General features: G+C 46.6%; 1 protein-coding gene across 1 annotated transcript in view; it reads right to left on the minus strand.

The window, feature by feature from the left end:
* Positions 1-24377, minus strand: part of CPXM2 (carboxypeptidase X, M14 family member 2) — a 125253-nt gene that overhangs the window by 63771 nt on the left and 37105 nt on the right. Inside the window, exon 4 of the mRNA XM_032312218.1 lies at positions 10632-10771. Coding sequence (XP_032168109.1) covers positions 10632-10771 — 140 coding nt within the window. The remainder of the gene's footprint in view (positions 1-10631; positions 10772-24377) is intronic.

The following is a 24377-nucleotide window of genomic DNA, read 5'->3' on the forward strand; positions in this document are numbered from 1 at the left end:
AACATTCAGGCCATAGCAGTTAGAGAAAATATGGGGGAAAAAAATAATGTTGGGACATCCTAGTGGCCATTGGAGAATGACTTTGATCTATCACAGCTACACGAACACACGTTCCAAAATAAGGCAGTTCAAAGATTTCAATGTAGAAGTTGAAATCATAAAAGTGCTTGAAGAAAATGTGGGGGAAACTATTTACATCCTCAGAAGGGACAATGTCTTTCCAACTACGACACAGTCCTTCAGAGACTGATTATATTAGCAACATAAAAATTCAAAGTTTTTGTACAGCAAAAGGCAAAATGACAAGAAAGGGAATAACTGGGGAAAACAAGAGTAGCTCAAAAAACAAAGATGTAATTTTGGGTGGACACAGGGTAAGATCCGAGGCGCCCGGTGCGTTCTATCACAGTGGAATTTCATGCCACTTGGTCTTGTTGGTCAGATTCTTCTCTCCCTCCACCTCACAGGAGAGAATCTCCCCATATCCTCACCAACAACCACCATCCGGCAAATACCACCAGCTATGGCAAATGAACAAAGTCCATCAACTAAAAGGACCTCGAATAAGCCACAAGCCCAGCTGTAAGCAGCTCCAAGTGTTGTCCCTTTTCTCCTACACTCAGAGAAAGCACTATTCAATCTCTTTTCAGTCAGAGAAGGAAGGGCCCTACAATCTCTCCCAGCGTTTAGGCCAATTTTCTGTTGGAACCATGAGGAGGCTGACAGCTGTCTCTTCCTGTCCATCACCTCCTTGCTGTGGCCAAGCCATACTGGCAAGACCACTGTTCCCCAGAAGTCTAAACTTGCCTTTTGTAGCATCTTGAAACAACATGGTGGGGGAGGGGCTGCCTTTTGTCTACAATAGACATGGTACCCCAGCACTCAAGAACACAAAATGCATCCTCCTTATTCTCTCCCTCCGTGCTGCCTCCTCTCTCTGCTGGAATCAGTCACGCAGTTAAATGGGTCTGCTATAATCTCGGTACGGACAAACGTTAGGCACTGAAAACTCAGCCCACTGATTTATTAGATTTTTCACTTTGGACCAGTTACCATGGCCTTTTGAAAATGCAGACCATAGGAGGGAATGTTATAAACTTAGAAATATTATCCAGTTTCCATTACTCCAGTAAAAAATGCCTACCAGGGAAAGACGGTAAAAATACCACTTTGGGGGCCAAGTCCAATAAATTTGGGTAAAAGATGAGGCAGCTCCTAGTTAAGGAGCTCCACTGCAGAGAAGTTAAAGTAAAAAGAAGATATTTAAAGCCCTTTAAATCTGGAAGAATCACTCAAGAGACCAGGACAAAAGGAACCAAAGAAATGGCTCACAAGAATCCTAAAAAAGAGAACAGAATTGGCCCCGATTCCATTCAGTTAAAATGCGTGTCAAGGGCGCCTGGGTGGCTCGGTGGGTTAAGCCACTGCCTTCGGCTCAGGTCATGATCTCAGGGTCCTGGGATCGAGTCCCGCATCGGGCTCTCTGCTCAATAGGGAGCCTCTTTCCTCCCCTCTCTCTCTGCCTGCCTCTTTGCCTACTTGTGATCTCTCTCTGTCAAATGGATAAATAAAATCTTTAAAAAAAAATAAAATAAAATAAAAATAAAAAAATAAAACGCGTGTCAAGCATGGAGCTCCCTGGCAGGCCCTGGCTGCAGCTGGATGTCTCTGGCATGGCACGACCTTGCATCACAGAGCAACGCTGTGGGACAGCCAGGCCATAGGAGGACTTTTGAGGGCTCTAGAAACTTCTGCCTTTGTGGGTGCTATGAGTTTCTAATGGATACCATAAAATCACTTTAGGATTTGTGGTTTAAATGGTGCACATGTATGATCTTACAGTTCTGGAGATGAGAGTTCCCGAAATCAAGGTGTCAGTAGTGTTATGCATCTTCTGGAAGCTTCTAGAGGCTTCCCACATTCCCTGCTCAGGGCCCCTTCCTCCAGCCCCAAAGCCAGCAACAGCTGCCATCCCATTAGCTGTCCTTCTGCGCCGCCCCTCTCCACTTTTAAGAACCCCGTGTCTACCCTGAGTCCACCCAGACAACCCAGGGTCATCTCTCTATTTTTAGGTCAGCTGATTAATGATCTTAATTCTGTGTGCAACCTGGAGGCCCTCTGCCATGAAACCTAGCCCGTTCACAGATTCTTGGGACTAGGACATAAACACCTGGGCACTGGCCACTATTATTCAGAGCACAGGGCCCTTCCCCCCTAAAAAACTTTTTTTGAAGCATTTTTTTGACCACATGAGTATAAAGATGACTATATAGATATTATCTATTAAAACCTTTCCTACCATAAAAGCTCATTTATTTTATTCAGGTTGTCAAAGAGGTTAAACAGTCACGAGCCCTAAAGGTCACAAGGCCCCTGGCACCCTGCCTGCTGGGTCCGCTGGGTAAGTGGGCCCAGGGTGCAGCCAGAAATGCCCTTCGGCCCCAGGTTCTGCAAGCAGAAGCCCACACGAGTCCACTTGCAGGGCTGAGGCCTCAAGGCAGAGGAGAAAATCGTGAGCAAAAGTGGGAGGCAAGGTGGGGGCAGAGAAAGCCCATGTACATTCACTCTGAGGCAGAGAAAGAGAACCAAGTTACTTGTGTTCTCCAAACCTCCGTTTCTTCCACACAGTGGGGACAAGAAAGGGCTCATCCCGGCAGAGTTACCAAGAGCACCTTGTACGGTCAGGCATAGTGCTCAGCCCCATGAAAGAGGGAACCAATGTGATTTAATTTATAGAAATTTCTGCTGGCCAAATTCATGCCAGCAAAATACAGATGTGTCACAGCAACGTTTTCACAAAACGTCAGGCTCCACCTCTTCACTGCAATGGGACTGACCCAGGGCTAGTCTTCCTGGGTGCCCTCTGGGGGCGAGGGGGCACTGGAGGTTCAAGCTGTGAATGGCTAGGGGAGGGGGCGCCGTAGGAGAAGGAGGGGAGGCCACTTTGAAAATCCCGGCAGCCACGGTCCACACGGAGTCTCTGCTGTGTCCCCAATGTGTCACGGCTTCCATCTGTGTCAACGTGCTGGGAGAGGGAGTCGTCACTTCTCCCTACACACCAGGAAACAGAGGCTGGAAAGGGCTGGGAGCCCACCCAGACCACCCGCCTAATGTGGGCTGGTGGAAGCTGCCCCCCAGGGTTAAGACTTGAAGACCACACAGAGGGAACAAGGGCCACCAGAAAGGGGAGAGGACATGGTCCAAGGGCCCGAAGAGGGCTGGCTGGGGAGAAGGACGGGCTGACACAGGGGCTGGTGCATGAGCAAAACCCTCCACCAAAGTCCCGAAGAAATACCAAGAGATGAGCGGCCACAGGGCGCTCGCTGCGTGCCAAGGACTGTCTTAACTGCCTGTGCGCTAGTTAGCTCATGCAGTGCCCTCGGCCATCCTTTGTGGCAGGTACTCTTGTTGTCATTTTATAGATAAAGAAACTGAGGCAGAGAAAGGCTCAGAAACATAGCCAGGGCCACACCAACAAGGAAGTCTGAAATCCTCGTCTCAGCCTGGAATCTGTGCCCCTGGCTGCCCTCCCACACCAGCCGAGGACCTGGTCATCGGAGAGGGAAGGACAGTGAGGACATGGGAGAGCTGTACCCCCAGAGGCTGTGACAAGTTCCCTCTCCGTGGTCTGTGCCCTATAGAGCCCCCCTATTCTGGGTGCATTCTGGGCAGGGGGTGGCTGTCCGGCCGCTGGATAGGACAGAGTTGGGGCATGATCGGAACAGTTTTGAATGGTGCAGGCAGAGAGGGGGGCAGTCACTGAGACTTTCCCTCTGGAGGGTGATATCCAGCACTGGGGGGTTCAATGGCAAACAAGAGCTAGGTCCTGCCTGCTGCCTAGGAGTGAGATCAGTGCAAGTACCAACAAATATACAGGTCATCAAATAAAGCCAAGTGAGGACCCAGAGCGGCTAAGAGTGGGTTTCAAAAGAATGGTCAGAAAAAAAGCCTCTGAATGCAAGAGAGTGGAGCCTTCAGACAGAATGGCAAGTGCAAATGCCCTGAGGCAGGAATACGCTGGTTTTACCTGTGGAACAAAGAGGAGGCTCCTGATAGGGGTGCAGTGAGCAAATGGAATGGGTCAGAGAGTTGGAGCCAATCCACAAAGGCTACGTGGGTCCAGGGGTGGAAACACGATGGGAGCTACGCAGGGGAGGGAACTCGCTGTAGGCAGAGCTCCCCCCACCAGGAAACAGATGAGAGAAAAAATGGGGTATACCCAGCAACCTTCTGGAGGGGTTCCTGGGGAGTCACAGCCAGGGAACGGGACCTTTGAATCAAGCAGGGAGAAAGTTCCATCCCCAGGAAGGAGCTCTGGAGTTGTTTCCATTTGATTTTGCTTTCTGAGAGCTTCTTTCTTAGTCACTGGCACCCAGGAAACCAAGTATGAGCCACGCAGGCATAAGTGAGAGTTTCATTTAGTTTCAAACAAACAAGTCTCCCTGCACTGTGGAAACAACATGGAGAACGGACCGCATGCCTGGCCTTCCACTTGAGCTTGCAGAGGTTTTCACGAAAACCGCTCCATTTCACGCCAAACTCAGCGAGTCAAAGACTGTCAGTTTTCAAAGCAGTTAGAAAGGAGTTTGGGAGCTTCTGTCTTCCCAGCTGTCCCCCCCACCACCGCCCCGCCCCGCCCAAGGTGGTAAACATCGCCCGTTGCCAGTAAGTGAGGAGACGCAGCACTGCGCCTTCCGAAAACACACACACACACTCAGCAGGGGACGAGTGACGACCGGCCAGCTGGCCTCCCTGCACGCTCTGCTGCAGGGACCGCTGGGCGTCCCCCGAGCTCCTGGCGCGAGCCCCGGCGCCCCTTCCCTCTGCGCCCGGGGGGCTGCCGCTGTGCGTTCTGGGATGTGCGCGTGGAGGGAGTGGTGGTGGTGTCAGTGATAGAGCCATGAAGGCACAAAACCAGATGAACTGAAGAGAAAGGGAGGGCCCGGGTGAACACTCCCCACTGGGGAACCGGAGCGCCAGTCGTCCGGCCAAACATCAGGCCAGGCAGGTGCTAGGAAGGTCCCGTGCAGCGCCATCTCTGGAGGAGCAGCCCCATCTCTGGAGGAGCACCCTCTAGCCGTGGCTCTATTTGCCTCTGCCTCTTCTTACCACAGTCTCCCTCCTTACCAGACCCCACCGTCTCTGGAGTTGGGGTCCAGCGTGTCCTGCAGACGCTCCCAACAGGGACAGCGCAGAAGGCCAACCCTGCAGCCTCAAGATTTCCAGACGTCTGCTCCTCTCTGCCTCTCTGCTCACACCCCCCACCCCGAAACCCCGGATCATCATCTCTACTGGCCCTGTGGAGTCTTCACACTCCCTATCATCTCCCCCAGTGGCTCCTTGAACTTGCCCTTCACTTCCAAGGAATCAGCCTCTGCCTCTGATTCCTCTCCCACCAGCCCTGGAGCTGAACCTCGCACCCTTCCTTCCAAACGTGCTCAGTGCCCTACCCGGTTCCAAAATGCCCTTGTCCTGGGACCTCCTCCAGGGAAATGGCCGCCAACTCTACCGCCCCCTAGTGGAGAGAGTGCCAGCCGTGCCAAGGGGACCATCCCAGTTCCAGGAGCTCCGGACACCCGCTGAGCGCTCTGCAGCTCTCCCTGTCCTCTTGCTCTAAGGCGTCCACCCCCTGCACTGTCTGCAGAGGACCCCACCTCCTGCTTCAGCAAGAATGTAAAATCAAGCCCTTGGTGCGAAGGCTGTGAATCCCCCTCTGGGATTCTCCCCAACCTTCAGCATCCCAAGGGACAAGGAGACCCTCCTCCTTTCCAGGGTGAGCTCCTCCACCAGTGTCAGTCCCCCTCCTCCCAGCCACCCCGGAGCCCCTCAGCGATCTGCCCTGTCGGCCACCAGCCCCTCCTGTGAACACAGCTGTCTCCAGGGCAGAAGGGGGAGGCAAGCTTTTCCTTCACTGTCAGAATTGTGTTCCGGGAGGCCCACGCTCAGAACCTCGGCTAGAACATTCCACGGACAAATAGAAAGCCAGGTCCTCCATCCCTGTGTCCTCGGTCACAAGCCTGGTTCGCAGCCGGGGCCCCACTCATCTGGCTCTAATGAGCCTGACGGCTTTTTAAAAATGCAGCCAGCCAGCCAAAGCTCCTTGTCCTCACCTCACGCACTCATCAGTCAAACTGCTACCTCACATTTACAGACTCTCGGGAGACTGAGGATCGTTTTGTTTATTAAAGAATTAAAATTTAAAACATTTGGTTATTTTTTCAATCGCCTGTATCTTGCCTACATCATTACAGCGTCTACTTACCTCCAGCAGAATAATTAACTTTTCAATCATCACACTGGTTATAACTGTAACACCCATAGCTCTAATATACTTTCTGAAATTAAGGAAATTAAAGATTGGCTTTTATTAGTAAACTAACATTTCACTAAATTGCAGCGCAGTGGAGAAGGATAATTTCTCCTGGTGAAAAATACAAATTATTCAGCATCATAAAAATAATTAGACTTTATTGCTTTCAAATAGAAAAATTATTAAAACGAGAATTATAGTTTGTCGTCGACTAGATTATGAACTAGTCACAGGCCTGGGCTAAGCCTTGTGACCTGTCGTATGGTCCTTCATGCCTATATCCCAAATCTGGTAACAGGTCTATCCCCATCCCTCACTGAAAGGCACTTTGCGAATATAAGTGCGTCCGTTAACATACTGGATGCTTCCACCAGACTGAAAGCTTCCTGCAGGCAGGCCCCTCCTTGCTCACCTCGGATCCCTGGTGCTTAGTACAGAGGGCTCAGTGACAGGTGAATAAACCCAGAAACACACAGAGAGAAGGTCAGAAACAAGTAAGATTATGAACGTTCACTTAAAAATACCAGCTGTGAAAGTCCCGAGATGGAAAGTAGTAATAACATCCTTAAATATACAAGCACTGTAACTCCAAAGTGCTCCCGAATGCTAACACCCAGACAGAAACCTTTCTAAACAGCAATATCCATCTGGCCCTGACCTCAAAAGGCCGGCACCCCCTTGCCTTCTGTTCCTAGAGCATTCCCAGCCAAAATGCAACCCTCTGACATGAGGGTAGGTTCTGCCTGTTTCCCTAGAAAAATCAAGCTCTAATTCCTGCCCTGCCTTTGCTTGTCTTGGTTTGAATGCCACATTTTTCCATTTAACCAGCAGGATTCAGAAAGCAGCCACAGGACTTTGGAGGAGCTAGCCGGTTGTAACCTGCACGGAGGGCCTGCAGGCTGTCCAGTGTGCTTGTCTCCAGAGCCACCTGGACGAAGGCACCCTCCAGAGCTGTTCGGCTGAGGGGGGAAGGGAGGGCCAGGCAGGCAAAGCTCCCCTCCGCCCCCCAAAGTCACACAGACTCATCTCCCTGTATCCTCCAAAGGTTACTGTGGCTAAATATAAAGCTTCCAAGCCATTGTTTTAAATAAACCCAAAGAGGGGCATGAGGAAGAAACTAACATTTACTGAGCACTTACTATGTGCTGGGTAATTTTAAAACATTGTAACATTTGACTTCTACCACATCTTGACCCAGTAGAGAACAGTTCTCTTATTTCAGGCAGCAAACTGAGGTTCCAAGAAGGGAAGTCTCATAACCAGCAAGAGTCAAGAGCCATGATGTGACTCCAAAGGCACTCTGTGGTCTGTGCCATTCATCACCAGCAACCGTCACTCCTCAATCTGCCACGGCCCCTCTTCTCCCCGACTCCCGGTGCAAGCTTGCGCTCAGTCACTGACACTCACAGATTAATGAGCTCATTACCATTCTGTGTGAACGAACCTTTGTCAATTTGTTACTTCCTAACAATATTCGTTCATTAAAAAATCATTACTTGAGCGTCCTAATAGATGCCTGGTACAGGGCATGGCAACCAGGCATTACGTCGATCATAAAGGTACTCCCAGACCAGCAGGGAGAAAATACAGAAGCCAGTAAAAAGGAATATTAAAAACGGTACCATAGACGTCTGTCCTGGGAACAGCATGGGGACCAAGGTTATGGGGAGAGGGAAAGAGAGACACCCGCTGCCTTCTATTCGTATTTGATTGTTCCTGCGGCTGACGTGTTTTCTAGTCATTGAGACAGATCCCAACGCTTCTAGCACTATTCATGCCTCTGGGAAAAAAAAGGTTCGGATACTAAAATCCTTGTCCTATTCCCTCTTCAGTCTTCGGTGGAGACAGTCCTATTCCAGGAGGTAAGACAAAGTGAAACTCATCAAATTTCTTTCCATTGTCCTCCAAGGAGAATTTGACTTGAAATACATTTAGAAAAAAAAAAATCAACCTGACTCTTAAAAGCAATTCTGTCCCTTGCCTTCTAAGATGTTCCCATCCTAGGCTAAGTCAAAGAAAGATACTGTTTTACTGCAATTTCTTGTTCACCTAAAATGCTCTTGTGTTCTAGATGAAATGGAATGTGAGTGTTATTCCTACCCTGCCAGGTCTTTCTAATCCAATAATAACTTGACCACTGGCTCTCTAATGACTGTGGTTAGACGCATTAATATCCAAGCATTAAGGTAAAATCCCTCCATTCCTCCCTATGGATAATCTCAGATCAGGTTTTCTGTCCAAGTTTCCCTTCCCCTTGAGCAAGTCAACATTTTCTTCCCCCAAATTCTTGCCTTTCAGAACCTAAACAGTGAAAACCATTGTCATGGGAATAAGCTGATTAGAGCCCAATGCACACAGCGGAGCAAACATCATCATGACGAGCAATACACGGGCTGCTGAAAAGCAAAGTGACAAAAAAAGCGCTACACACAACAGCATAAATGCATAACCAAATGTTGTCAAAACGCACAAATCATCCCAGCTCCAGAAATGTATTTGAAGGACATAATTCAAAGGAAAAAAAAAGTGTGAAAATGCTTCCTTACAAAATGACATGTGATACGAGAAAACCGAGAAGGTAGCAGAGCCACGGCTGAGTCAATCACAGGCTATTAAAAACGATCGTTAGGAAGTCTCAGCAACTGCATGGAAAATGCTTTGATATGTTCTGAAGTTAAAATAACATGATTGCCTATGAACAGGATTACAAATACGTCCCCCCAAAAAACTACGTTTGCCTAAGGACAGTGGAATCCTGGGTAATGTTTTTAAATGTTGCTAGAAGTTATAATATTGTCTTTATGATAAAAAAGCTCAGAGGAAAATAGGGGATGAGTCATTGCCTGACAATTGTCACGATGGAAGAAAGTCCCCTGTATAGTGACAATGACAGGCAGTTAAATGTGAGCACAGATGTCAGTTTCCCCTCCTTTATCCTGGTTTATTTATTAATGTTGACCTTTCCAAGAATTAAAAATTAATCAAATCAACAAATTACAGACAGATTTTGCGTGACTGCCAAGAGGTAATGAGCAAATACTGAAATGACATTCGAGAGTGTGGCACAGACAGGAAGGGGAGGCGGGCAGGGCAGGAGGGGTCTTAGCTAACTGGGCCAGTTTCCTGATGTCAGCGTGGGAGGCACTTGTGCCCTTGGCTTCTCAGTTGTCATCAGATGTTAGAGGAACTGTAAAATTCTTGCTGAAGTTCAGAAAGCACCCAAGGTCCTGTGGGCCCTTCTAGGCCTTGCCGAGCACCCTGTCTCCACAGGCCTGCTGTCCACAAAGCCGGAGTCCCAGGACGACCCCACAGATGCAGCCCGGCTTCCGTCTCCACAACCAGCCCTGGGTTAAGGTGGGGAGATTGGATGGGGTTTTTTTGGGGCATATTGTTTCAGCACAGATAATTTGTCATTAGTGTAGTAAAGATGTGCAACATAAAATGTATTGTTCTGGCCATTTTTAACTGTATAATTCAGAGGCATTCAGTGCATTCACACCTTTGTGCAACCATCACCTTCATCTCCCTCCAGAACTTTCCATCACCTCAAACTGAAACTCAGCGCCCATTCAACAAATACCCCCTGCTCCCCTCCCCCAGGCCTCTCACGAAAGTGGGACCACACAGTGTTTGTCCCTTTGTGACTGTTCATTCCACTTAGCATAATGTCCTCAAGGCTCATCCATGCTATAGCAGGTGTCACAATGCCCTCCCCCCTCGAAGGCTGAATAATATCCTCTTGTATGCATCTACCACAGGATGGGCAGCCTACTGTTCTTAGGATTACTATTGGGTCCTCTGGTTACTGACCCTGGGCCCAAGGTCAGTTCTGAGAAATGGGCTTCATCTTGTTCTCAGGCCTCACACTGGCTCACCCTTCTACTAATTCCCTAGAAGTCCTTTATTGCGGAATGTCTCTAGGCTTCCAGTCCTCAGATTCTAAAGGATCATACTGTCTCCTCCAGGCTTGTCTAGAGTTCCCACCTCGGGCTATGTTCAGTCTACCAGTCAGGGTACCAGTAACGCACCACAGATCCAAGATGGCAGCCACCTGCCTAAACGGCATTGTTTTAACGACACCTGTATCTACCCAGCCCAACCTGCCAGGTGGATCCTTCTCTCTACTCTTGTACAGGGGAAAACATCCTTTCAAGAGATGCTTGTGTCTACAGCAAGCTCAGCCTCCTGTCCACATCCCGATTTTCTTCCTTCTTCTGCTTCTCACCAGAACTTTTCTGTATCTTTCCTGTCTCTGTTCAAACCCTAGAACATGAGACCCAACGCATGGAGGCTAGAAAAGCACAGGTCCACCCGCACTTACAGCCAAAGTGAGTTCCTTCCTTGAGTGATGACACCCGTGAATTTGGTCAGACGTCTCGCGTCCACTTCAATCCACTGACGGAGGTCATTCCTTCCTGCACACCATGCCCCATCATAGAAATCATTTTCATTAATACCTGCCTGGAAAGAAAGAGAGATATTCTTCAGGAAGATCCAGAATCAATGAATACTTTCATGAGACTTGCAGGTTTTGGGGGAGGGGGTGGGTAGAAGAAAATGAGCAGGGGACAAAGAAAAAAAAATCACTGTGCCCTGAACACTCCTTATCCTAAATCATAAAATGGAGTGGCTTGTTATTAACAAGTTGGAAATGTTTCAATATGATATGTCCTCTTCTTGCCCAGTGCGGAAGATGAAATTTAATGAGCTCCCCTATTACTCATGCATCCAGAAGGCACAGACCGTCTCCTACGTACCAGCCTACACACGCCAGGTGCTGGGGATACAAAGGTGAATCGTTCCCTTCCAGAACCTCACCATCCAGGCAGGAAGAAAGACACGAAAACGGATGAATTAGAGACACAATGAGGCCTGTGTTATTTTGGGAACCAGAGCAAATTGCTAGAGGAGCATTTAAGGGTAGGGGCTAACTTGGCTGGGGAGGAGACCGGCCTAGAGGAGCTCTGAGCTGGGTGTTAAAGGGTAAGTCTATCTAGTGAATATTTACTTACTGCCACATAAGTCACTTGATGTGTTGAGTCTGGGCTACTATTGCTACCAAAGAGTCTTTTGATCTGACTTTACAAGGTATGTGATGTTTCTATTCTAGAATTTTCCCTATATTATCACCATTTGAAGGAAGGAAGGAAGGAAAGGAAAAAAAAGGGGGGGGAGAATATTTGAATTAAGTAAAGCTTCCTAATTTACTAAGACCCTTTCTGCATGAATAGCTATTCCCACAGCTATTTCACAAATACAGAATCAGAGAAAAAGTCTAAGTGATATTTGAAAGACAGGCCAGCCCATCTTTTCTCCCTCTGAGCAGCTTTCAGCTCAAATTCTGGGGCAGCCTTACTTCTAATGGGCAACAGTGATGTGAAATTCACAGTCCACTACAGCAGACAAACAACGTGGTCAAGGGTTCCATGAGTGGTGCCCTACCATCTCTGTGCCAGCTAACATCAGCCTTGTATCAGGACCAAACCACAGTATGTGACTCCCACCCCCTCCTGGAACAATCTGGAAAGAGGGCAGATGTCAGAACACTCACATATGTTGGTCTTCTGAAAGCACTACTATCTCAAGTGAAGGTGACTAGCGACATCCAATGGTCAACATTCTCCAGAAACTTGAGCACTCAAGTAACCAGCACTGTGGGGTCTCATGGCATCCCATGATCACTTCTGTGATCAGAACCTGAGAGTGCTACCAGGCTCTGCCTTCTAGAACCATCAAAGAAAGACTAAATCATACAAGTGTATCTTACCAGTCCTCACCTGTGCTTTGGTGGGTTTTGTTCATGAGGGTGACTCTGACATGCTACCTCTCATGTCCCCAAGCTGCCCAGCCAATAAGAAGACCACTGCCCTGGGCTGGAGACTTTACTGGCACCATCCCCACACGTCCTCACCCACGGCAGGCCTCCTCCCAATGTCAGAGACCTGTAGCGCACAGCAATGCTTACAATACGGCCATCTAGCTTCTTCCGAGGAACCGGAACGCTTAGTCCGAAAAGGGCTCCTCTTTACACATCAACAGCCGTGAGACTGGCGTTTACTTCATTTATGAAAGCTAACCTTCACCATGCCGCTACGATCTCTCCAGATAGTGGCCCGGGTAAGAGGAATGGAAAGGTGGAAAATGTGTTCAGTCCCGCCCTCTTGGTGCTCAGAATGGACAGACGGGCGAAAGTCCACACACGCTGCTCGCGTTTTGGTCTCGGAACCTTAAAACCAACCACCACATAAAGTGCTGGTTAAAAGCGTGTGCTCTGAAGTCCTCCTGCTTCGGTGTGAATCCCAGTCCTGCCACTTCCACCCTGTATAAAGTCAGGCAATTTGCCTAAACGCTCTGTGCCTCAGTTTCCCCATCTTCCAAAATGGCAGCAATGCTCTTTTCTCCCTTAGGGTATTGACAGTGCTTACAACAGGCCCCGGCACACTGTGTGGGCTCAAAACCAAACTGAGTGCTGGATAAATGTTAGTTATCAGTATATTTAAAACAGTGACTATCTGGCACATTATGAAAATATGGGTGTTTTATGAATTATCCCACATTCTACAAAATTTTAAGGAATTCCAATACTATTCCGGGCATTTGCTGCCACATTTTCTACAACTTCAAATATCCAGAACAGAGTTACAAAGTCTGAAGAAAGAGGAGATTCCTAGCCTAAAGCTCTCAACAGGAACCCATGCTGCCCCCGAGAAGGCGGGTGATAGTGACTGCAGACATTTTTGGCTGTCCCAACTGGAAGATGCGCGTGCCACTGACAACGAATGGACAGAGACCAGCGATGCTGCTAACCGTGCTGCAACACACAGGACAATACCAGCGCATCAGAAAGAAGTGCCTCGGGGCACCTGGGTGGCTCAGTCAGTTAGGCGTCAGCCTTTGGCTCAGGTAATGATTCCGGGATCTTAGGATTGAGCCCCCCATCGGGCTTCTTGCTCAACAGGGAGCCTGCTTTTCCCTCTCCTTCTGTCCCTCCCCTCCACTTAGGCACTCTCGCTCTTTCTCTCTCTTAAATCAATAAAAGCTTTTTTAAAAAAATTAAAAAAAAAAGATGTGCCTCATCCAACATGTCAGCTGTGCCAAGATTGAGATTATCTGGTCGCATGCTAAGCAGAAAAGAACAGAGATGCCACAGCGCCTGGGATTTTCACCCCGAGAGAATCATAGAATGTGGAGGAGGTACCCCCCTGCTATTCGACCACAGTCTACTTGACTCAGACTTGGAATTAAATTTTGGGCTTCTGGTTTTGCCAGCCTGGGTATTTTGCTTCTGCTGCCAATCTCAGCTCTTCCCGAGCACACCAGACATTCAATTAAATGCAGTAAGGTGTCAGGGGATTGGAAGGCCCTTTCCAAAGCTGACTCACAGGGAAGTGACAGCCACCTCTGCAAAAGCAATTATGAATGTATAAAGCAAGCGCCTGGAAGGATTCAGTGAGAGAGGAGGGGCCAGTCCCCGAGGTGCCACCAAATTTCAGCACAGCGCAATCCGTGACGTCAGTACGACGTCTGAGAGACCAAGAGAAGGGTACACTCATCCCCTTCTGTTCAAAAATGCAGGAAAGACTTCATAAATGTTGGAGAAATTTCTATCAGAAGTTGTTGTAATAAAAAGTGAGATTCCTTAGAGTACAAATTAGTCTTGAAAACACTACTAACATGGAATGATACTTTGTACTATGGGGCTCAATAAATTAAGAATTAATGTAATTCTCTCTAGGCAATTAAGTCATATTCATCATTTCTTTACCTTAAAAACAACAACAACAATGCATCTAACAGACTAAATTTTGCTTAAGATAAATGTGGAAATCACTATATCCAAAACAAACAGAAAATCTGATACTATCCTTTTAAGATCAAATGGAATTTTTCTGAGCTGCCTGGGTGGCTCAGTCGGTTAAGCGATGACTCTTGATTTTGGCTCAGTTTGAGATCTTGGGGTGGTGAGATCGAGCCCCAGTCAGGCTCTGTGCTGAGTATAAAGCCTGCTTAAGATTCTCTCTTCCAGGGCGCCTGGGTGGCTCAGTGGGTTAAGCCGCTGCCTTCGACTCAGGTCATGATCTCAGGGTCCTGGGATCGAGTCCCGCATCGGGCTCTCTGCTCAGCAGGGAGCCTGCTTCCTCCTCTCTCTCTGCCTGCCTCTCTGCCTACTTGTGTTCTCTGTCAAATAAATAAATAAAATCTTAAAAAAAAAAAAAAAAAGATTCTTTCTTCCTCTCCTTCTGACCCTCCCCCAATCTCTCTCTCTCTAAAACAAAACAAAAAACAAATGGGATTTGTCTGCTTCAAGATGATAGAGTAAATGTTGATTTCTGTGCACTTTTCTCAAAAATTCCCTCCAAAGAAAACAAGATAAAGAAATACAACCTTGGTCTCCGACAAAACTAGAAAACATTTATAATCTCCAAATTACAATATATGAAGACAGAAATCAGATGGAGGAGTCCCGAATGACTCAGCAAGAGGAGAAGCAAGCCACCCAGGGCTTTCATTTAAAAAGCTCAGAAACTAGGCTCCTAGGTAGCTGGAAAGGCGAGGCAGGGCTGAAAACAGGTAACTGATTCAAAACATGTATAAAAAAAACCGGATTCCCACAGAGCTCTTTCTACAGATCTCCCCACCCCACAGAAGACCTGAAATTCTTCTCTTAAAACAAACAAACAAACAAACAACAACAACAACAACAAGCAATCCTAGAGGCTCTGGATTTGGGGGCTCCAGACTCAGGAAGAAGGTGTGATATGATAGCTACAAACAGGGAACCTGGTCAGTGGGTAGCAGCAAATTGAAAAGTAAGACGCCCTGGCCCCCCTCCTCCTTCAAGCTCCAGGACACAAGGCAGCCAGGCTTCCAACAAACAGAAATTAAATAAACTGAAAATGTAATGGGGAACAGAAGAAAATCTCAAAGAAATTATAATGACTATTCCTTGACAAAGAAGCTCTTGTTGGCATAAAACAAAAGAAGGATATTCTTAGAAAGGAAAAAGGAGCTCTTGCAATGTGAAAACCCCAGAAACAATGGGCAATCAAAGAAAAATAAGAAGAGTGGAGAAGGAAATTACAAAAAAAAAAAAAAAACTACAAGCGAATAATGTCCCAGATCTGTAAGGTCGAAGTCTCCCAAATGCTAAGAATCCACTATGATGAATAAGACCCACACCCAGACATATCTTTATAAAACTTCAAAACATCACACATAAAGAGAAGATGGTAGAAGCTTCCAAAGAGAGAACAAAAGTAAAGCAAATATTTAAATCCAAGCCAAAGGAATCAGCACGGTATCAAAATTCTTGGTAGCAACATCGGAAGCTCAAAGACTGGAGGCATAATGACTTCAAAATTCTGAAGGAAAAGACTTTTCAACCCATGAGTTTTACACTCGACCAAACTGTCCATTGCGATGGTAAAATGAAGACATTTCGGATTCACAGATCCTCAAAAAATTTCTCATGCACCAATTCCATAAAGCTGTAAAATGAACGCACTCCACAAAAATGAGGCAGAACACCAAAAAGGAGAGAGGAGATCCAGAAATCAAGGGTGCCCATATAGGAAAGAATTTCCAGAATGAGGGAGGAGATAGTCCCAGGAGAGCAACTGTATAAAACCCAGAAAGCAAGCCATTCACAACACAGCAGGTCAAGGGCTTCTGAAGGAATGTCTTACAGAAACATAAAAAACAATGGTGAAACAACACTGAGCAGCTTTGACCTTGTAGAAAATTGTTATTAAAGGCTATTTTAGAGACACAGACCTATTACAGGGTACGGGAAATGTTTTTTAAAAATACAAACAGCTCTAGGAAAACAAGAAGTTGTCAAGAAAGGATACAGAGTGTGTCTCCCTTGGCTCAAACTGCACACTATTTCTTGGCTCAAGTATCAAGCACTATTGACACAGTCCAACTAATGAAAACCTTTAATGTAGATTTACCAAAATTTGAGATACAATTTTACTGAAAGGATTAAAGAGGTTAAAGTGAAGAGATCATAAAAATGAGCTGAAATTTTCATCCTCTATAATATGAATTCTGAATAAAAAGTCATAAATGTACAAACCAATACTTATCAATATGTGCATATTATTTAGAAATAAATATTTGGGGCACCTGGGTGGCTCAGTCGGTTAAGCATCGGACTCTTGGTTCCAACTCAGGTCATGATCTATGTATGGGTCATGAGACTGAACCCTGCATTAGGCTCTACACTGGGCATGGAGACTACTAAGATTCTCCCTCTCCCTCTGCCTCTGCCCCTATGCCCACCTACCCCTAAAAAAAAAGAAAGAAAAGAAAGAAAGAAAGAAAGAAATATTTAAATTCCCAAGGAAGAATTAAAAGGAGTTTGGAGCAGTTGCCTCGTTCACAGCATGTGACGGCTTCAGGGGGTGGGTGGGTGTGAGGGAGAACTGGCAAGGCATCTTTGTTTTTTGTTTTTTCCAATTTTATTGAGGAATAACTGACAAATATAATTACATATTTAATATATTACATGACTATATCAGGCATAAATATTTGCTCTACTTAAAGTGTATAGTGTACATATACATTGTGGAATGAATACCAAGATGGGTAATTAACACATCCATCACCTCCGCGTTAACTCTTCATGTGCTGAGACTGCCTAAGATGGGCTCTCAGCAACTTTCGAGTGTATGGTACCATACTATTAACCTCAGTCACGCTGTTGTGCATTAGATCCTCTGACCTTGCTCCCTTTAAAATTGAAAGTCAGTACCCTTTGACTCATAGCTCCCCACCTTACCCACCCCAGTCCCTGGTAACCACCATTCTCTTGGTTTTTTGTTTTTTTTGTTTGTTTGTTTTAAAGATTTTATTTGTGTATTTGATAAGGAGAGACTATGAGAGAGGGAGCACACACAGGGAAGTGGGAGTGGGAGAAAGAGAAGCGGCTTCCCTCTGAGCAGGGAGCCCAGTGCAGGGCTGGGATCACGACCCAAGGAGAAAGCAGATGCCCAACGACTGAGCTACCCAGGTGCCCCTCTCTTGTTTTTTTTTTTTTTTTTTTAATCATCCTTTAACACTCTGATTTCTCAAATGACTTGCTTACAAAACTGATAAATACATATTTTAATTTTAAAAAGTGAAGGGAATAGAGGGTAAGTGGCATAAAGTCTGGTTTGTTTACTCTTCCATTTTCCAGGTGTCTACAGAGCTCCTGCTACATGCTAGGCATCATGAAAAGTGCTCTGCCTTAGGCATCTATAGGAAACAATGAATCTCAAAATTACTATGCTGTTGTAAAATCACTGATCTGCACTGTAATTCATAATCATGGGCTGCCTCTGTACAGAAGCATCTGGAATGAATTAAAAAGTTATATTCAACTGAATATAACTATTTAGCAATTCCAGGATAATTGACTTACAGCTGCCACTGTGCAGACAGAGCCCAGGACTATCTGGACAAAAACAGAATAATGTGGCAGTTATTTTAAAATCTCTTGGAGAAAATCTTAGGAGCATTGGCTGAAATCTTACATGTTACTAACAAGGTACCTCCATGGAGGGGGGGTACCTAAAAATGTTAGATGTGACATATGATTAGTAAAGTTAATCTCCCATATAAGTAAGGGCCATCATCTGGCCAGAATATCTCCTTCAGGAACCTCTGTGATAGTCCTTTGATAAACCCATAGAACTGCCCAGGGACAAATCTGATCCTTCTGCAAATCAGCAGAGTATCGTGCCCCACTTCAGACCTCAGTCATCAGGATTGCTGGTTGAAAAGAAATATTCATTGTTTTTGAAGCGATTGCTAAACCCCAAAATCAAAGTCTTAAATAGTTCCTTATGCTGGTCAAGAAAAACAATAAATACCTAGAGCTTGAAATTTAAAATATTTTAAAGTAAACATTAAAAGTAAAAAGTAAACATTTAAAGTAAATTCTATATGTAAGTGGCTCATATACTATAAGCCACTTGTTTAAAAAAAAAAAAAAACTCACTTTGTTTCAGGTTCGTATCACTGAGACCTGTGGTTGAATTCCCTCTATGATACAACCTAACTTTTCTTCCACTAACAACTGAGTAGTCAGCTTCAAGTTTTTATTTAAATTCTGGTTAGTTAGCATACAGTGTGGTATTAGTAGCAGATGTAGAATTTGGTGATTCAATACTATCCTAGGTCCCCCCCACCCCTCCCCCCACCGTGCTCATCCCAAGTGCCCTCCTTAATCCCCGTTGCCCATTTCATCCACCCCCTCGCCCACTTCCCCTCCAGAAACTCTCAATTTGTTCTCTCTAGTCTGTTTCCTGGTTTGCCTCTCTTTTTTTTCCCCCATGTTTATCCGTTTCATTTTTTTTTTTTTTAAGATTTTACTTATTTGAGAGAGAGAGCAGGGAGAGAGGCAGAGGGAGAAGGAGAAGCAGGCTCCTTGCTGAGCAGAGAGCCCGATGCGGAACTTGATCCCAGGACCCTGGGATCATGACCTGAGCCGAAGGCAGAGGCTTAACACACTGAGCTACCCTGGCGCCCATCACTTTCATTTCTTATCCTTTTTAAAGGTGCATCTTTGTTTCAGTGGTTACTTTAGTAACTATATAACTTACATAACATACCTTTGTGCTATGACCAAGCAATTGCACTACTGGGTATTTACTCCAAAGATACAGATGTAGTGAAAAGAAGGAACACATGTACCCCAACGTCCATAGCAGCAAGGTCCACAATAGCCAAACTGTGGAAGGAGCTGAGATGCCCTTCAGCAGACCAGTGGATGAAGACGATGTGCTTCACATATACAATGGAATATTACTCAGCCTTCAGAAAGGATGAATACCTATCATTTGCATCAACATGGATGGAACCGGAGGGGATTATGCTGAGAGAAATAAGTCAGGCAGAGAAAGTCAATTATCATATGGTTTCACTCATATGTGGAGAATAAGCAATAGCACGGAGGACCATAGGGGAAGGGAGGGAAAACCAAAGGGGGAGAAATCAGAGCGGGAGATGAACCATGAGAGACTATGGACTCTGGGAAACAATCTGACGGTTTCAGAGGGAAGGAAGGTGGCAGGGAGGGGGTAACATGGTGATGGGTGTTGAGGAGGGCACGTGCTGTGATGAGAACTGGATGTTGTACTTAACTAATGAATCCCTGAACACTACATCAAAAACTAACTATGCACTATACAGTGGTTAACTGAACATAAAAAAAGAATACTTTTGTGCAATTTGCTTATTCTATATATCAAGCAAATCTATTGGTGCCATTTTTCCAACAGCATTTGGTTATTTCATGTCTCTGTGTCACATTTTGGTAATTCTCACAGTATTTCAGACTTCATTATTATCACATTAGTTACAGTGGTCTCTGACCAGTGATTATGACTCCCTGAAAGCTCAGATGACAGTCAGCATTTTTTAGTAATAAAGTATTTTTTAACTAAGGTATATACTTTATACTTTTAAGTAAGGTATATACCTTACTTTTAAGTGCTGCTGCCCACTTATGAGACTAAGGTATAGTGTAAACATAACCTATATATACTGGGAAGCCAAAAAGTTCATTTGACTCCCTTCATGGAAATATTCACTTTATTGAGGTGGCCTAGAACCGAACCCACAATATCCAAGAGGTATCCCTGTGCCAGAATTAAAATTATTAAGAACCGAAGAGAAGGATATTTTCATCTGAAATATGATGGTAAAGCAGGAGAACAGATACATGATTTGACTGTTTATCTCAAGTTTCAGTAAAACTTAAAAATAAATAAGATAATAAATAATAATGATAAATAAAATAAAATAAAAATAAATAAATAATAAAACTTGAAAATAAGAGATATCCCAAAACAATGCCCAAGTCCTAAGTTCAATAAATTTTACTGCACACTCACTCATGTGTCCACACCCGGATCAAGACATAGAACACGACCAGCTTGCCACAGCCCCACTTTGGCCACCTCTCAGTGTCACCTGCCCCCCAATGATAACCTCTACTCTGACTTCCAGATTGGCTTTTCTGTTTTTAAATTCCATGTAAATGAATCTTACTATAACTACTCTCTTCTACTGGCTTCTTTTGCTCAGTGTTATATCTGTGAGATCAATCCATATTTTCACAGGTAGCAATAACATACTCTTTTTTGCTGGTGTATAATAGTCCATCGTGTGCACACAGAGTGACTTATTCATCGTATGTCAATGGGTATGTGTCTTATTACCATTTGGGGCTGTCATGAATGGTGGTGACACAAACCTACCTGTCCCTGCCTTATCGTGTGCACGCGAATGCATTTCTTTCAGGCATAAGAGTGAATTAGTCAGATGAACAGGTATTAGAGAGTTGAACATAAATAGATATCCTAAAAACATTTCCAAACCTGTGCTATTTTACATTTTTAGCACTGTTTACAAGTGTCTATTGTCCCACTTCTTTGCCTACACTTCATACTGTCCCTTTTCCTTAAAGCCATTCTGGTGCCCATGTGTCATATCTCATTGCATGTTTTGTATTTTCTCGATGACTAATAAAAGAGAACACCTTGTCTTGTTCCCTAAAACCACAGGGCCTTTGTACATACCATTCTCTTCGACCTGGGATTCTTCTTCCCCCTCCAGCAACCCTTTGACTGATAACCTCTTGGCTTCTCATCCTGCTTCAAGTGTTAGCCCAAGTACCCACCCACGGGGAAGTCTCCTCGATCTACAGTCTGAGGCAGGTTCAGTGGGTTAGAGAACTGCAGTGTTGTGCCTCCAAAAAGATCACATCCTCCAAAATGATATATACTAATCCGAACCCCTGCATCTTCAGAGAGTGACCTTCTTTGGGAAAGGGGTCAAGGCAGATCAAATCAGTGCAGAGGAGGTCAGACTGGAGTAGGCTGGGCCCTAAATCTGATGACGGATGTCCTTACAAGGAGGGGAAATCTGGACACAGAGACAGATACACACAGAGGGAAGATGGTGGGGGGGACCCCCCCTGTGACCCTGGAGATTGAGATGTGGATGGTTCAACTATCAGCCCAGGGACCCCAGTGGGACAGCCAGGCCACCAAGGCTGGAGGAGGCACAGAAGGAGCCTGGCCTCATTCCCAGAGGCCCTGGAGGCAGAGCAGCCCTGCTACCACTTGGAGATTGGCCTTCCAGCCTCCAGAATCCTGACAGAATAAATCTCTGTTGTTTTAAGCTGCCAAGTGTGCAGAGCTTTTGCAGTTGCCAAGGAAACGAATATGCGGGGCTTCCTTCTGAGTGCTTAGCCCAGGCTCTAGTCCCACCCTCCCTGGTAATCTTTCTTTTTAATAGTCTCACTTCCCCCATTCGATTATGAGAGGCCAAAAAACACCAGAGGCATCCTTGACTCCCTTTCTTATCTCTCGCACCCCTCATCCAGACATCATCCGGCCTTATCCTGCTTTCAAAACAGCCGAAGTATAACCACCTCCCACCACCGCCGCCATCTGGGGTGCTGAAGCCACGCCCCAACAGGCCTCCCTGCTTCCACACTGATCCCCTAAGTCAACAGAGCAACTGGGTTTGTCCTTCTCACCTGGAAATCAAGGCATGTCATTCCTGCACCCAGCAACTTGCCAGGCTCCCCCGACTGACCTAAGAACAAAAGTCAAAGGCAAAGCCCTTCTACTGCTCCTCCCTGGCAAGGCTCACCCTGCTCTAGCCACAGCAGCCTCCTGCTCCTCCAGGGGAGCGCCACACAGGCAGTCACCACAGGACGTTTGCTCAAGACATTCCCACTGCCTGGAGGTCTCCTCCCACAGCTGCCTGACTCCCTGATGACCTCCTTTAAGCCAACTCAGCCTCAGGACCGACTCCTCAATGAAGCCACCCATGCATGCCTTTAACGACAGCCCATCCCCTCCCCAGAGCCTGCCCTCCTGACCCCCACTGCCAGCTCTAAATTTGGTGTGTTTTCTCTCCATAACACTCACCACCTTCTGCTGCTAGAAAAGCTCTATTTTATTACATTCCCTGCTTTCATGTGCCTCCCCCACTAGCATGGAAGCTCTTGGAGGGCAAGGATCTGTGTCCGTTGGGTCTCTGAAGTATCCCGAGCACCTAGACAAGGCCCAGCTCATGGCAGGTCCTCCCTAAATATTTGCTCAACTATGAGGACCGTTTCTATTCTTGCTCCCACCGGAGGTGGTTTGTGTTCGTGAAATCAATCAGTCGACGTGTCCCCCGGTCCATGGAAGTGTCTGCTCTGATCTTTCTCTTCTCTCTTCTCCTGTCTCCGTCCCTCTCTACCGTCCCCTCCTCACGCAGGCTTCTCCACCTGCGCACTGTTAGGAGGCCCAGAACACCGACTGCTCCCCACCCCGTCCACATCCCCGAGACAGCCAGGCCAGCCTGCGCGGGGCAGGACAGACCACCCAGAGGGCCCGCCCCCCAGGAGTCAGTATCTGCGGAGGCCCAGTTGGCTCCTGTCAAGCGAATGGATATGAGGCCCCTGCCCGTGACTGCTGGTGACCCTCGGGCCCCTCTGGGCCCTGCCACAATGAAGGTACTAAACGGTACTCAAGCCGGTGGTTAGGGCAATGAGTTCCAGGATGATGCCAGCTGAGGCCACAAGCAGGAGAACACACTGAACCTTCTCGTGGGTACCGGAGATAACTAAGGGCGAAAATGCGGCCAGAAACCTTGAAGGGGAGTCTCCGCTCGGCTCTCATTAGCTGTGGGGCTGGGGCAGGCCATTTAACCTCTGACTTCAATTCCCTTATCTCCAAAACAGAGTTTCCTTCCGGGTATATTGAAGATGAAATGAAATATCAATTTCATGAGATTTCATAAAATAGTCAAGAAAATTCACATAAGCAAGTAACAAAATCCACATCTGAACCAGAAAGGCCTGTGGTTCCTTAATAATCTATGGTGCCCAGGCCAGGGAGCCCCAAAGGGCCCCTTCCTTTCGTTTCCCTGTTCTCCTACTCTTTGCCCTTCTCCCACTCGGGTGTTTATGACACAAGCTTCTGGAGAATAAGAACAGTGCGTTATCACCATTCTGGTAAATTCTCCTTTTCAATTTTCCAAGAGACTCATGATTTAGAATGTTTGGTCCTGTTATTCCCATAAAAATCCAAACATCCAAAATTCCAGCATCTTGGCCTCTAAACACTGTCTCCCAGACTGCTTCTTAAAGCCACACAGAGCAGAAAATCCCTTTATCAGAGCAAGCAGGACATTCCTCGGTTTGGAAGCCACCCCTACTAGGATTCCTTCTGCCTCTGGTGCACCTCGCACACTCCCAGCTCCCCGCCAGGCCCTGGAGAGTTAGAGCAGCATTGTGAGCCAAGAATAGCCTGGAGGCCGAGCGCCCAGAGAAGCCAGATGACTGGGTGCGACAGACAGGCTATGGGGCCGGAGGACTCTGGGTGCAGAGGACTCCAGTGATAAGCAGGAGTTGGGTAGACACGGGATGACACCGGAGCAAACAGTGCTACCCCAGGTGGCCCTCACATTTGGGCAAAGTAGGGCACCAGGTGTCTCAGGGCCAAAGGTGACAGAGAGACAGACAATAGGACCGGCCCGCACACATCCGCTTGGACACCAGAATGAAACCTGGTTCAATGTCCCATAACCAACTTCAGGCCTTCCTGGGGTGGGGTAGGGCAGGGGAGGGGTGCATCTGAAGCCACAGGCATCGGCCATCTTCACGGCTTCCGCCCCATTTCAGGTACAAGAAGATCATCTGAACATTGGAAGTGGATCTTAGTATCAGAATCCAGGTGTTCCAGAGAATTCCTTGAGGGTAAGGACTACCAAGAGGAGCTGCGGCTGGTTTCTCAGCAGCACTGAGAAATGGCTCGGACAGAGGCTGTCATTATAACCAAACATTTTCTCCTGAGAGAGGGACCAGCTGTGAACTTTTCTCAGGGGTCAAACTCCAGTGAGACAAGACATGATCCACAGTATGCCACAGGACCGTGAGCAGGCACCACAGAGACATCTGTGGGTGTAGGGTGGCAAGTTTTTTCTTGTGACCTCAAAATGTCAACTCTTTCCTCAAAACTCTGATCTGCACCGACTATCTCGTAGTCCCGGCTCCAGGAAGGAAATCGAGGTGACA

This window comes from Mustela erminea, chromosome 14 (assembly GCF_009829155.1).
Source record: "Mustela erminea isolate mMusErm1 chromosome 14, mMusErm1.Pri, whole genome shotgun sequence".
Classification (NCBI taxonomy): domain Eukaryota; kingdom Metazoa; phylum Chordata; class Mammalia; order Carnivora; family Mustelidae; genus Mustela; species Mustela erminea.